The sequence below is a fragment of the Bombus vancouverensis genome, chromosome 2 (assembly GCF_051014615.1).
Source record: "Bombus vancouverensis nearcticus chromosome 2, iyBomVanc1_principal, whole genome shotgun sequence".
Classification (NCBI taxonomy): domain Eukaryota; kingdom Metazoa; phylum Arthropoda; class Insecta; order Hymenoptera; family Apidae; genus Bombus; species Bombus vancouverensis.
In genome coordinates this window covers 2,486,483-2,498,840 of record NC_134912.1, presented here as the reverse complement: position 1 = coordinate 2,498,840, position 12,358 = coordinate 2,486,483, and the positions used below count along the sequence as shown (strand labels likewise).

Below are 12,358 nucleotides of genomic sequence, written 5' to 3'. Positions count from 1 at the left end.
TAAGAATCATGTATCAGAGTAACGAATTAATGCACAATATTTATTACTGCAGGCACGATTAATCGTAGCACGTTGAAATCGAAAGACAAGCAGAAGGTGGATAGAACTGTTTCCACGGAATCGTTGGCCACCAAATCACGGAGCGCTAACTCAAAACCAGAATTAAGCAGGTCCACATCGGTTCCACGCGATCCGAATAAGAGTGCGGGTTGGTTTAAGCTGAAAAGTAAAAAATCCCGTGCTTGAAGGGCAGGCCATTGATTAATGCTAGTCTTGAGTTTCATAAGTATGTAATTCGTAATCGTAAGGGATTAACGATAACACATTCGTCGGTCCACCACCGTGCTCGCAAAGAACATAATTATAAACAAGTTATTCTATCACTTTATTTTGTTTCTTCTAATGTACAATGAGAAATCCGCCTTAGATCGCAAACGGTTTAATGATTAAATAAGTAATTTTTATTAACCGAATAAAAAAAATTGACAAGTTTCTGTTTGTTGTTTTAATATATAATCATTATAACTACAATTAATAATATAAATTTAATTATGACGTTGATTTGTGAACCACATTGCGCTTAAACTACTTTTGTGAACGAATTATAGCCATATGCAGATTCGTGACAAAATGTAAAATTATCTGAATATGTACACACATGGTTAAAACACTATTTTCTAGTTGTTTCATTGACTGACACACTATCCTTTTGGATGATTGAATCTAAACTGGCAACAGAAGAGGACCAACAAAAAAAGAGCACAACTGGAAGACACATACTTATCTAAAGCATCAACTTTTATTTTAATGAGATCTTCACAACCTAATATTCCTTTCACAACACAGCCTTCTCTCTGCCAAATTTAACAAATTAAATTTGTTGCATAAGATGAGAATGCATTCAGAACCAACACTACACTACTACCTTTTCTTCTTTTGTGGTTTATAAAAACGGAAGAAAATAATTTCATTTCACCGTGAATCAGAGTGCCATTTCCGTTTTTCTAAGTATCCATACACATTATTTCAACTGAAATCAAAATTTCCGAACATGCAAAGTATTTTCTTAATATATTGATTATATTTTAAGATAAGAGTGACAGCATAAAAAAATATTTCTTAAATTTTATCATAACAATCACCATCTTTGAGTGTACAAGGAGATACTTAGCAGTTATATGTATAATTTCTAAATGTTTATTGTGCATAGATCAATTCAATCTCATTTACATATACTAATTGTAAATATTTGTAATAATAATCTTTATTTCTAACAATGACCTTTATATTTGCTTTATTATGTTTCCAATTAATCATTTTCTTCGGCTATTAATTACCACATTTTATAATTTTTCAAATTAATGAATATTGATGATTATGAATATTGATGATAATGAATATTTGATGTTAACAGTAAAACAAGACACTTTGAAAAAACTTGCAGAATTTAATCTGTTTTACTGCAATATCTTATTATTTCGTACAACGATGTGAATTCGATAATACATCTACAATATTCCTTCCTCTTTGGTGCTGTTTATTTGTCATGTATATATTGATGATTATAGTTCATATGTAAATATCATGAATATATAGACAATGTATCGATCCATCTATAAATTTATGTTATCTATTAATATAATTATTTACTTCTTCAGAAGTGTACGAAATAAAAATGTTAAATGTCGAAGGATTAAAGTCCCAAAATGAATTATATTTCATGTGTAACACAGTTATTAATCTGAAATAAATAAATAAGCATAATACCAAATATTTTCAGTACTAAGAACAAATCAGTGTCATAAATTCCATGTATTTTATAATAACATGTAACCCGTTATTTCTGATCTATATAATCATAAAATATATGATTATATTCTCATCAACATAATTATATCTATATAATTATTGTAATATAAATATTATTTTATTTAAGACAACAAAACAAACGAATCCGTTAAAATTTTAATTGCTATTTGCAACTAATAAAACATTTTAAAATGAAATGCTAAAAAGGTTAAAGCTGTATAGTATTGTCTATTTTATCCCAAGAACAAAGGACTGTTCCAACCAAAATCAATATCATTCCCATGTATGTATCTGAAAATTAATATAATTCACATAAATTCCATTATAAATTTTATTAAAAAATAGCAAATTATATACCAACTTTTGTGTATTTTTTCTTCACCCAAAATCCAACCAGTTATTGCCGTTATTACAAAAGTAAGAGAATTAGTGACTGGAATGGCAAGTGATATATCTACTTTATTCAAAGTTAAAAAATACAATACAGAACCACATTGATTAATGATAAATGGTATAATGTACTATAAAAATAAGAATAATTATTAAAATTGTAGCACATCTGTATATTTCAGATAATAGAATTTTTAAATGAAACCTTTAAATTTGTAATAAGAAAAGCAAGTTCTTTAAAAAATTGGCAAAATTTAGAAGATGATTTCACGTTTTCTAAACCTTTAGCTCCTTTTTTAATAAATGGATTGGTTACACCCCACAAAAATGCCACAAGAATGAGGAATATTATAGAATCTATAAAATAAATTCAAAAACTAAACAAGTCTTAACGTTATTATATATGTAATAGCTTGCTTAATAAAAACTCATTACTTTAAAATATATTATATAATTTATAATAACAATGAAACTAACATTAACCTAATAATAACAATATTCACTTGCCTAAAGACGATGACATTTTTACTGTTTCAATATTTACTGAATATTAATTTATACATGTAAAGATATTTATATAAAAAGTTAATATTGTTATCGAATTTCAAAAAGGATGACAGTGGCAGTAACAATGACAGATACTTATAACCTCAAACTATGAATACAATAAAGTTTTAAGGTTTGTCAGATCAGACGAAATTAAGAGAAAAGATGGTAATAGAGAAAAGTAGCATAATTAGTGGATTAGTGACGTCGTGTCATGACCTGCTATTAGCAATCATTTATATTCAAGCAGTAATAATATTTACATTCTTTAACTTAAGATAATTTCAAATACGATTCTTATAAAAATTATATTAAAAATGGTTATATTATAATTATATGTTGTCATCACGATATGGTTAAAGCAAGTCGCGAGCACCATATGAATGTTGCCATTTGTTTTAACAAAGAGGAAACGGGAGGAAACGCCTGTAGTTAGCCAGCAGAAGTAGAAATGTGATTGTTGTACATAATATAAAATGTCAGTTTGCCTAAATTTGAATTTTACAAATCATTTCTAGCATTGAAGCATTTTTTTTTTAAATAAGAAATTTACTGTAATACACGTTAGTCTAAGCAAATGTATTTCACAACTTAAAAATATATCTGCTTTTTTACAAAATGAATGAATCTATATAATAGCAAAATATCTAGTAGTAGCAAAACTGGTAGTAGATAGAATAATAACTGATTCTACTGAGTATTTACACGGTTAGGTGCTTGTACTACGTTCTCAGAACGATTTAATGACAGTTTTATCGAAAGGAAGATTCTAATCAACTTTTTAATAATGAAAAATTATTAATATCTGATAACATTAAAAAAGATATTAATCATATATAGTAGAACTAATATTATCATAAAAAGGTAAATATTATTGTTTTATGTTTTCTATTTTTACATGTAAAAATATAACCTAACTTAAAAGAATATTATTTCAGCTAAAAAAATGACTACAAAAATTGAAGATGTAGATAATAACTTACCACTTCCCTCTGAAAAAATGCCTAAATGTTGGAATGAAGAAGAAAGAATTAGTGCTTTGTTTTCCCCTTTTCGAACTAAATCTGCTAATCCACAAGATTGGGTATCGAAATATAAATTTTGGCAAAATTTAATATATGAATGGTTAAAATACACTAAGAGAAATAGCTTTTCTATTGCAGACTTAAATGGTGCTTTTAGAAGGAAAGGTTGTACACCGCTTTGTTTAGTAACTGTTGTTGAAGAATTACATCGGTAATATTATCTTCATAGATTATAAAAATACAATTAAGAACAATTTACATTGAAGATTAATTTATATAATATTACAGGAATAATGAAATAATTCCAGAAACTGAATTTTTGAAAGAACCCTGTGAATCATGGACTGCATGGTCAATTGATACATTTGTGAAAAAGCCACTTGTGTGGTCATTTTCAAAAGTTAGAAGTTATGTTGTTAATAATGAAATTAACAAAGAGACTAGATATATACATTTAAAAATCATTAAAGAATTTGGAGATGTTATACTTTCTATTTTAGAAAGAAAAAAAGAAAGTATTCTTATACCATTTTCTGAACTAGTAAAAAGTTGTAAATCTGACATAGATAAAAATATATCAGATAATACTATAATGTTAATCTTAATATGGTTGATGCGTGAAAAAAAGGTGGTTTTTGGAAATAATGAAAATCAAAGTGAATTATTGATTAAAATCGCTGCACATTCATCAGATAGTATAACAGAAATTGAAGAAGGCTTATACAAGTTAATGAAACAAGAAAATATACTTATAAAAGAAATAGAACTTATGGAAGAAGAAAAAATTAATATTATTAATGAAGCAAAGTCATATTTAACAAAAGGTTTACGGCAGGTAGCAAAAACATATTTGAGAAAAAAGAAAGAATTGGAAAGTACTATTGAAAAGCGAGCTCAAACACTTAACAATATTCAAAGCCTTATAACAAGTATTCAAAATACTCACACAAATACTACTGTGATATCAGCTTACAAAATAGGATCAGATGTATTAAAAAAACTTAACGAGAGTTGTTTGTCAGAGTCTAATGTTATAGATATTGTAGATGACCTGTCAGAAGTGAGTAAATTTCGGAACTAAATAGTTAATTTTTAGTTTACTTATATTAAAATATTTATGTTGATTGAAATTGCAGGCTTTGGAAGAGCAAAAAGAAGTACAATGTATATTATCAGAGTCTCTTGAGAATGATGATTCAAATGTTGATTTAGAAAAGGAATTGGCAGACTTAATGAAACTTGATGAAAATATTTTGCCTTCAGTACCAAATACTAAATTAAGTTCTACCATAGATGAACTTCAAACGAACTTAAAAAACTTACATGTTGAAGGTAAAATGTTTATATTATATTTTTTTGTATTGTAATGTTATATTAGTTTTATTATTAATGTCTAATATTATGTTTGATATTATATTTTTTAAATAGACGCTACTGTGTTCCATGTATCATCTAAATTGCCAAAAAGGGTTAACAATGAAAAGATATCAAAACAATATGAATGTGTATAAACATAAATAAAATATGGATATCACCAAATTCTGTTTAGAATGGTTTGTCTTTCTGTGACAAGTACAGAAGTAATTATAGTACTTGTATATGTATGTGTATATATATTTCATAATAGTTATTGTATATTGTTTTATAACCAAGGTTTTATATAAATGTTATGCTTGTAACAGAAAAAATAATAATGAGTTTAAATATAATACTAGTTGCACTTCTATAAAAGTATATAATTTATTTTGTATAAATTAAAAAAATAATATTATTTAAAGTTTGTGTATCAAAAGATTTTATATATTCATACATTTTTAACATGTAAATCACCTTACACATTTTTTATTAAATATATTTGAAATATTGTATAATTTTGTATCTCCATCGTATGGCTTCCTCCAGTATATGACACCTCATTTATGTATAAAAGAATGATTGTACATTAATATAAAAAAGATATATTATCATAGATCATTCTTTAAAAGATTCATCAACATGTTCTATGTACAAAGAAAGGTAAATAGTACTTTAAATCTCAGTTACATTAGTATATTTCATTAGAGATAGAGTATAAGCAATGGTGAGCATTTCATTATGTAGGACACACAGGTAGTAATGATTGTTGGTCTATCGATAAAATAATATCCTGAATCCATAACAAATGATTGGAAACTTGAGTATACAAAGAATATGTATCACTGTTACATGTTGTAGACCCTCCTGTTGTTTTACTAATAGTAACACTAACAATACCTTTTAAATACCACAATGTATTGCTGCTAAAAATCAATCCACCTCCACTGTCACCATTACAAACTGAAGACCCTGTGATTTACATATTTTTGATCAACTTTAATGTAAGATAAACAATGTACTATAATTTTATATTAAATTTTAAAAAGAAAAACAATAATATTGTACTAACCATTTACATAACCTGCACAAAACTTATCATTTGTAATAAGTACTTGTCCTGTTTCAGGAACAATACTTGAATGTTTACACATACTGTAAGAAACATATGGCACTGTAATTTGTTGTAACATTGCACTAAATTCTCCTGAAGCAGTCTTCCCAAATCCTGCGACTTTTCCATACATTCCATTTTCTAATTTAATCTCATCCTTCGAATCTAAACATACAGGTACTAATCTGTTTGACAATGTAAGTGATGGTGTAACTTCCAATATAGCTATGTCGTTTTCATAATTTCCGCTAAGTCCTCTGTATCTATCACAATGATAGTATATATGTTTTACCTGAAATATATGTAAAGGACATGATTATTATAATAGTTATAGAAATTCAAAACACTAAAAATAATAAATATAGATACCTTTGCCTTCTTCACCGTTATATTATTATGTAAAGGAGAATCATAATCTTGAAAAATATTGCCTGTGACTATGTAAAATTTTGAAGCATCGTCCAGTTTCTGAGCCACTTCATCATAAACACAATGTGCTGCTGTAATTAGAAGTCTTTCATGAATAATAGTTGCACCACAAATAAATCTTTTTGGTGCAAAAGAATTCTCCGCCCTATAGAGTGTAGCATGCCACGGAAATTCGGAAATATTAGCTGGAGCTCCATTTACAATAGTTGGTGTATACTGTACAGGTAGAACACCACATGCTAAAATATATATTTGTATCATATCATTAAAGAGAAATAATTATTATTATATAAATTTGAATGGTAGCAAACAATATTCAAAATATTAACAAATTTGCATTAGAAATTCTTCAATTTTATTATAATATATATCATAAGCATTACTATAATATTATATAAATTCCACTGAATATACATAAATATGATTAATATGTGCAACTTATCTCACACAGATTATAATACAATATACTTTATATACTTAATAATACTTTCTTTTAAATTAAAACCTTTATTATAACGTATTGAAATAATGTATTAATTTATAATTATAATACTGTATAAAATTATTTTATATTATATTTTTAGTATTGAATCCAGACTTTTAACAACTTTATTTCCTATGCCAAATCAGTGTCTGGATTATTATTTTTCCCTTTATTTGTATTAATAACAATTTTATCATCAAAAACTTCTATAAACATAGAGTAATTTCTTTGTGCATCTGTTTGTAATAAGACAGAAGAATTATTAATATAAATATTTATCATTAGCGGACCTGGAATGCACTGTATTGGATTGGGGCTCCATTCACCATTTTTATTACATGTAACTCGTGATGATGCAAAGTTTGTCTGTTCTTTATAACCATTACGACAGAATAATATTGCTTCTGTTCCAGGAACAGGATTTGAACATGGAGTATATCCACCATTGCGTCTACAACTAACACCTGTTGAAGCTGATTCTAATCCTTTACAACGTATTTCTGTAAAACACAAGTATATTTCAATAATATCTTTTTACTATTTTTAATATTACTTTATAATTTTTTTTCATACCTTTACATTCTGGAATATTTACCCATTTACCTTGCAAGCTACAAAATGGACGAGTATCTTTACTTAATTTATAACCAGGATTACATTTGTATATTAATTCTTGTCCTGGTTCTAACCGTGTGCCTTGTGCAACATCACAATCATTACATACTTGACCAGCTTGCATATCACAGCAATATGATTTGTGTAATTTCCAATAACCATTTTCTGGTTTTGGTGGTACAATACAAAATTTGGAACTAATAGGAGGTATTGGACGCTGTGTTATAGGAGGAGGAGTTGAAGTTGTTCCTGTAGTATATTTGCATTTCACAGGATCTTCATCGGAACCATCTGCACAGTTTTCAACTCCATTGCATTTTAAATCACCATCAATACAGGCACCATAAGCACAACGAAAAGAGAAATTTGGACAGCTATAAATATGTCAAATAGAGTTATACCATATAAGTTAATTAATAAATTAAATTTGATTATTTCTACAGAAATGAATTATAATGCAAGTAAAATTGTAATGTAGTTCAGAGATATTTATACTACATTAAATTTATGACCTTTTTCTTCAATTTTACAACTTACATGATTGAACCACATTGCATATATGTCTCATCTGAATTATCTGCACAGTCTGCTTTACCATCGCATAGACTACTTTTATCAATGCAATGACCATTGGCGCATGTGAATTGATCTTTTCTACACGATGCAGATGAAGACATATTGGATGAAATGCCTGTACATCTAGACAATGTTTCATCACTATTGTCAATACAGTCCTGTATTCCATTGCAAGTTACATCTCCATCTACACATGCACCATAAGAACATCGAAATGCATAATTTGGACATATGATTTCAGCTTTAGTACACTCTACAACTGTTTCATCAGAGCTATCTTTACAATCTGCCTGCCCATCACATAATAATTCACTCTTTATGCAGTCTCCATTTTTACATTGAAATGTTTCTATACTATAAGAAAGACATTAATGAATTTTGTTATAAATCCATGAAATATATGTTTGTTAATGAATATTATTACTTTCATATTAATGACGTAAATAAAATATTTTATTGATGTAAAATAACAGTATATTTATAAAAAGATATATTAACTTACCCACATTGTGTATATCCATGTTTCATCAAACCTATAAAATAAATAAACTATATATTTTACGTTTCAAATTCTTTACTTTATTTTATTTTAAACCTATAATTTGTACATTAAGCTATAAAGAATATATATCGTATATCTTTCTGCAAGAAATTGTTTAAAATTTAGAATAATAATAATAATACAATTACGAAAAAACAATGTAATTTCACTCCATGATAATATGCTTTATGTTATAACATGTATTGCAAATATACTTATTATCTATGGTTGGTATATATAAAAATTTGTCAGAGTTCAAGGTCACTACTAAACTAGTTTAGTACAAAAAAAAATTTACTTACTGAATATAATTGTTAAAATAATAATTATCGTATTTTTCATAATAATAAAGAAAATTGCCGGGAAGATTCCTTTAGCTTCTTTAATGATGAATTCTCTCAGTCACTAATCCTGAATCAATCTGGAATAACCCGTTTGAGGCAACAAGTATTCTTATCTGTTTGTGTGCATGTTTGTGAGGGGAAATACGCGGATGTATATTCGCTTTATTCTGATTTGATGATCATATGTTAAAGCGAGATAGAAATAACATATAACTAATATTTCACACACTTGGAAGATACGAGAAAAATCAAAATAATTGCAATTATAGACGTACATATAGTAAGCAGAGATAATCTATTACAATAATTTTTTTGTAGATCAACGATAAATGAATATATTCTATAATTAAATAAATTCTTTTAGATTTTGTATACATTTGTAATAACATTACAGTTTAAAATAGTTAAAAATAGTTATTATTGACAAATATATGTAATACACTTTTGATAAAAAATACAATGATCTCATGATACATATTCACACTGTACATATTCTTTAAATGCAAATCTCTTTGGTGTTAGGATAGATGCCAACCAATGCATCATTCTACATTACACTTGTCAAGGTAAATATTTTTATTAAAGTATTCTGTAATTTAAAAAATATTAATCAATTACTCTGTAAATTATTACATAAAAAAAGGATACACTTTTTCTGATATTTCCTCATCTATTATATCCTGTAAAATGCATTCTTTATAAAATTTGTCAACATCGTCATTGCATTCTTGCCATTCTAATGTTTTGTGAAATCCATCTTTTCCAAATCTTTCATTATAATATTTATAATGTACCTAAATAAAGGAAGATCTTAATTAAATAATTCTATTTCGTATTTGAAACTAATTAAAATTAAAATATCTTACAAAATGTAAACTTAGTCCTAAACCAGGTGCAATAGGGATGTCAATTTTTTCTACTGAAAATACATCTTTGATAATATCACTTGTCACAATATTTCTACAAATCCCTATAACTAAAGCTACCATTTTTCTAATTTGATGTAACATAAAACTTTGTCCTTTTATTTCCAGTACTGCAAATTCCATATTATTTGTAATAAATGTTTCAACACAACGAAAGTATATTATATAACGCTTGGCTCTTGGATCTAATGGCTTTCTAAGAGAAAGTAATATAATAAGTAGAGAAAGTAATATACTAAGATTTTACGATACAAAATAACTTACGTTTTCGATGTAAAATTATGAAAATTATGTGTGCCTTCTAATAATTTCAAAATTTCATTTAGCTTGTCAAGCATTTCTGGAGTCAATCGGAATTCATGATATGGCTTTCCATCTATCATAGATAGTTGTTTAAGTCGTTGTTCTTCATTTACTCCTTCCTCTTCGTCAATTTGTAAAAAATTTGAATCTTCTGGAGCCAAAACAAATGTGGGAAGAACATATCTGTATGTTCTAGCATCGCATTTATTTTTACTATTAAAAGTTTTTGTTACCCTCTTTACATCAAATACTCTGATATCCTTTGGAAGATACTGATTTATATCTTCTTTGTTTACATAATCAGCTACAATTGATTATGAGTTAATGACGTTAATTATTATTTTCATCATTCACAATTATCACTGCTTTATTCATATAACTGTAAAATAAATAATATAATACTTACGCAATTGTAGAGAAACAACTTGCCTAACTGCTGATACACCTTTATCTGTACGTGCAGCTCTTTGAAATTTAATTTCTCTTACATCTTCAAATTGTTCTTTCGTAATAAAATTTGCTTTCAACAAAGCAGATAATAAACTTTCTTCAATAGTTTTCGTACCACGATTAATTTGCATACCAGAATAATTTCTGCCCACGTAACCTAACATTATCACAAAGTTTTTCCTTTTAACGTTGTTTTTTCTTTGTACTACATCTTCAGTTGGTTCTACCTTTGGAGCTTTTGTTATCATTTCATAACTTTCATCGATCATTTGTCTTTTATTACTTCGTTCAATAATATTCTCATCTTGTTTAATACTGCTTGACATGTTTTTATCAAAAAAATTATCTAAAATTAAATATATATAATTAACATAAGAATACATATATATAATAAGAATAACAAAATAATTTAAAACATTAACATTGAACAATTATTTGACTCAATAGGTATCACTCATGCTTTATTATAATATTTTTTAATAATTTTCAAATAATTGTCCTATATTTTCATTCAATAGTAGTGTTTTATATGTATATACATGTATGTATATGTTATATTAATGAACTTACCGTATTGTAATCTTATAAAACGGGAAAAAATTAAATTATTTCTAATAATATACTGATTGCCACGAAACATTAAAAATGTTAAATTAATTCTTAAAAACAATGCATAAAATTTTTTAATTTTTCAGTTTTTTTGAGATACACCTTCAGAGAGCTATAACCTATAAAGTAAAACATTGTTGTACATAATTTTAATTATCTTTATAATTTATATATATTATACAAACAGAACATTCACGAACCGTATATAATTTACAGACACTGTATAATTAGTAAATATATAAAATATTATAGATTATTATCATAATTTCATACACCCAAAATTACAGAAACTATAGAAATTTTAACTTTCCAATAAGTACAAATATATGACATCTAAAATGCATTTAAAGGAAACATCTTTCAGTAGCTTATGCTTTCTTATTTACTTAATTTTATTTATGCCTAAATCAATTGCGAAATATATGTAATTTTAAACAATTAAGTAAAGTTTTAACAAGCATATTACATTATTTCTTAAATATATCTTTGCTTACGATGCAGGTTTTTACACGCTTTTACTAAAGAACTAAAACACTATCAAATTTTAATAATTATATTTGAGGAAAAGGAAGTGGAAATTAAAAATAAGTACAACGAGTTTAATAAATTCATTCCGCATTAACTTAAATGAAATATATTGAGAAAAAGTGATCTTATGTCTTATAGCATTTCATATGCTAAATTTTACAGAATTAAAGTACCCTTTTAATTAATCGTTTTTAAAAACAAATATTTTTTTATACAAAATAAAAAATGCATCTATTCTAGTATATAAAAATATATAACTCAATTTAAATTGATTTAAAAATTTTTGAAATGCCTTAACTTCCAGGAACAGTCATAT

The 12,358-nt window shown here is 26.3% G+C and overlaps 5 protein-coding genes across 8 annotated transcripts in view; 2 read left to right on the top strand and 3 right to left on the bottom strand.

The window, feature by feature from the left end:
* Positions 1-673, top strand: part of blo (bloated) — a 171,679-nt gene extending 171,006 nt beyond the window's left edge. For both annotated transcript variants that reach the window (XM_033346716.2, XM_033346714.2), the window contains exon 8: positions 53-673. In XM_033346716.2, the coding sequence (XP_033202607.2) occupies positions 53-246 (194 nt within the window). In that variant the 3' untranslated portion in view covers positions 247-673. The remainder of the gene's footprint in view (positions 1-52) is intronic.
* A 501-nt stretch (positions 674-1,174) lies between these two features.
* Positions 1,175-2,866, bottom strand: LOC117163964 (transmembrane protein 234 homolog). Its single transcript, XM_033346729.2, has 4 exons — positions 2,707-2,866; positions 2,405-2,556; positions 2,171-2,330; positions 1,175-2,100 (listed from the first exon to the last, which is right to left on the bottom strand). The coding sequence occupies exons 1-4, from the start codon at positions 2,720-2,722 to the stop codon at positions 2,018-2,020; spliced, it is 411 nt and encodes a 136-aa protein (XP_033202620.1). The 5' UTR covers positions 2,723-2,866; the 3' UTR covers positions 1,175-2,017.
* Positions 2,867-2,951: 85 nt separating this feature from the next.
* On the top strand, positions 2,952-5,501 carry LOC117163962 (charged multivesicular body protein 7). 2 transcript variants are annotated; one of them, XM_033346727.2, is made up of 6 exons: positions 2,952-3,609; positions 3,684-3,829; positions 3,895-3,981; positions 4,059-4,830; positions 4,907-5,102; positions 5,199-5,501. In XM_033346727.2, exons 2-6 carry the CDS (start codon positions 3,762-3,764, stop codon positions 5,279-5,281), a joined length of 1,206 nt encoding a protein of 401 aa, XP_033202618.1. In that variant the 5' UTR covers positions 2,952-3,609; positions 3,684-3,761; the 3' UTR covers positions 5,282-5,501. The 2 variants fall into 2 exon arrangements, with proteins under 2 accessions (XP_033202618.1, XP_033202617.1); XM_033346726.2 differs by having other exon boundaries at positions 3,684-3,981.
* Positions 5,502-5,805: 304 nt separating this feature from the next.
* On the bottom strand, positions 5,806-9,477 carry LOC117163961 (coagulation factor IX). Of its 2 annotated transcripts, none has more exons than XM_033346725.2 (8): positions 9,185-9,477; positions 8,844-8,874; positions 8,303-8,695; positions 7,724-8,139; positions 7,441-7,650; positions 6,607-6,905; positions 6,196-6,529; positions 5,806-6,095 (listed from the first exon to the last, which is right to left on the bottom strand). In XM_033346725.2, exons 1-8 carry the CDS (start codon positions 9,222-9,224, stop codon positions 5,863-5,865), a joined length of 1,956 nt encoding a protein of 651 aa, XP_033202616.1. In that variant the 5' UTR covers positions 9,225-9,477; the 3' UTR covers positions 5,806-5,862. The 2 variants fall into 2 exon arrangements, with proteins under 2 accessions (XP_033202616.1, XP_076483111.1); XM_076626996.1 differs by having other exon boundaries at positions 6,607-6,737.
* A 150-nt stretch (positions 9,478-9,627) lies between these two features.
* Positions 9,628-11,863, bottom strand: Pus1 (Pseudouridine synthase 1). The gene is made up of 7 exons (XM_033346728.2): positions 11,715-11,863; positions 11,476-11,633; positions 10,862-11,251; positions 10,417-10,759; positions 10,093-10,348; positions 9,875-10,020; positions 9,628-9,773 (listed from the first exon to the last, which is right to left on the bottom strand). Exons 2-7 carry the CDS (start codon positions 11,543-11,545, stop codon positions 9,692-9,694), a joined length of 1,287 nt encoding a protein of 428 aa, XP_033202619.1. The 5' UTR covers positions 11,546-11,633; positions 11,715-11,863; the 3' UTR covers positions 9,628-9,691.
* Positions 11,864-12,358: the final 495 nt, after the last annotated feature.

What these genes read in the sequence shown, in the direction of transcription:
- LOC117163964 (XM_033346729.2), bottom strand. An exon ending in TTCTTATTACAAATTTAAAG is followed by an intron (nt 2,331 to 2,404) that starts GTTTCATTTAAA and finishes TTATTTTTATAG; the next exon opens with TACATTATACCATTTATCAT. An exon ending in TGAAGAAAAAATACACAAAA is followed by an intron (nt 2,101 to 2,170) that starts GTTGGTATATAA and finishes ATTAATTTTCAG; the next exon opens with ATACATACATGGGAATGATA.
- LOC117163962 (XM_033346726.2), top strand. Translation starts at nt 3,692, where the DNA reads ATGACTACAAAAATTGAAGATGTAGATAATAACTTACCACTTCCCTCT. An exon ending in GTTGTTGAAGAATTACATCG is followed by an intron (nt 3,982 to 4,058) that starts GTAATATTATCT and finishes ATAATATTACAG; the next exon opens with GAATAATGAAATAATTCCAG. An exon ending in TTGTAGATGACCTGTCAGAA is followed by an intron (nt 4,831 to 4,906) that starts GTGAGTAAATTT and finishes TTGAAATTGCAG; the next exon opens with GCTTTGGAAGAGCAAAAAGA.
- LOC117163961 (XM_033346725.2), bottom strand. Translation starts at nt 9,224, where the DNA reads ATGAAAAATACGATAATTATTATTTTAACAATTATATTCA. An exon ending in CATGGATATACACAATGTGG is followed by an intron (nt 8,696 to 8,843) that starts GTAAGTTAATAT and finishes TCTTTCTTATAG; the next exon opens with TATAGAAACATTTCAATGTA. An exon ending in TAACGGTGAAGAAGGCAAAG is followed by an intron (nt 6,530 to 6,606) that starts GTATCTATATTT and finishes CATATATTTCAG; the next exon opens with GTAAAACATATATACTATCA.
- Pus1 (XM_033346728.2), bottom strand. Translation starts at nt 11,545, where the DNA reads ATGTTTCGTGGCAATCAGTATATTATTAGAAATAATTTAATTTTTTCC. An exon ending in AGTTGTTTCTCTACAATTGC is followed by an intron (nt 10,760 to 10,861) that starts GTAAGTATTATA and finishes AATCAATTGTAG; the next exon opens with CTGATTATGTAAACAAAGAA. An exon ending in TAGGACTAAGTTTACATTTT is followed by an intron (nt 10,021 to 10,092) that starts GTAAGATATTTT and finishes TCCTTTATTTAG; the next exon opens with GTACATTATAAATATTATAA.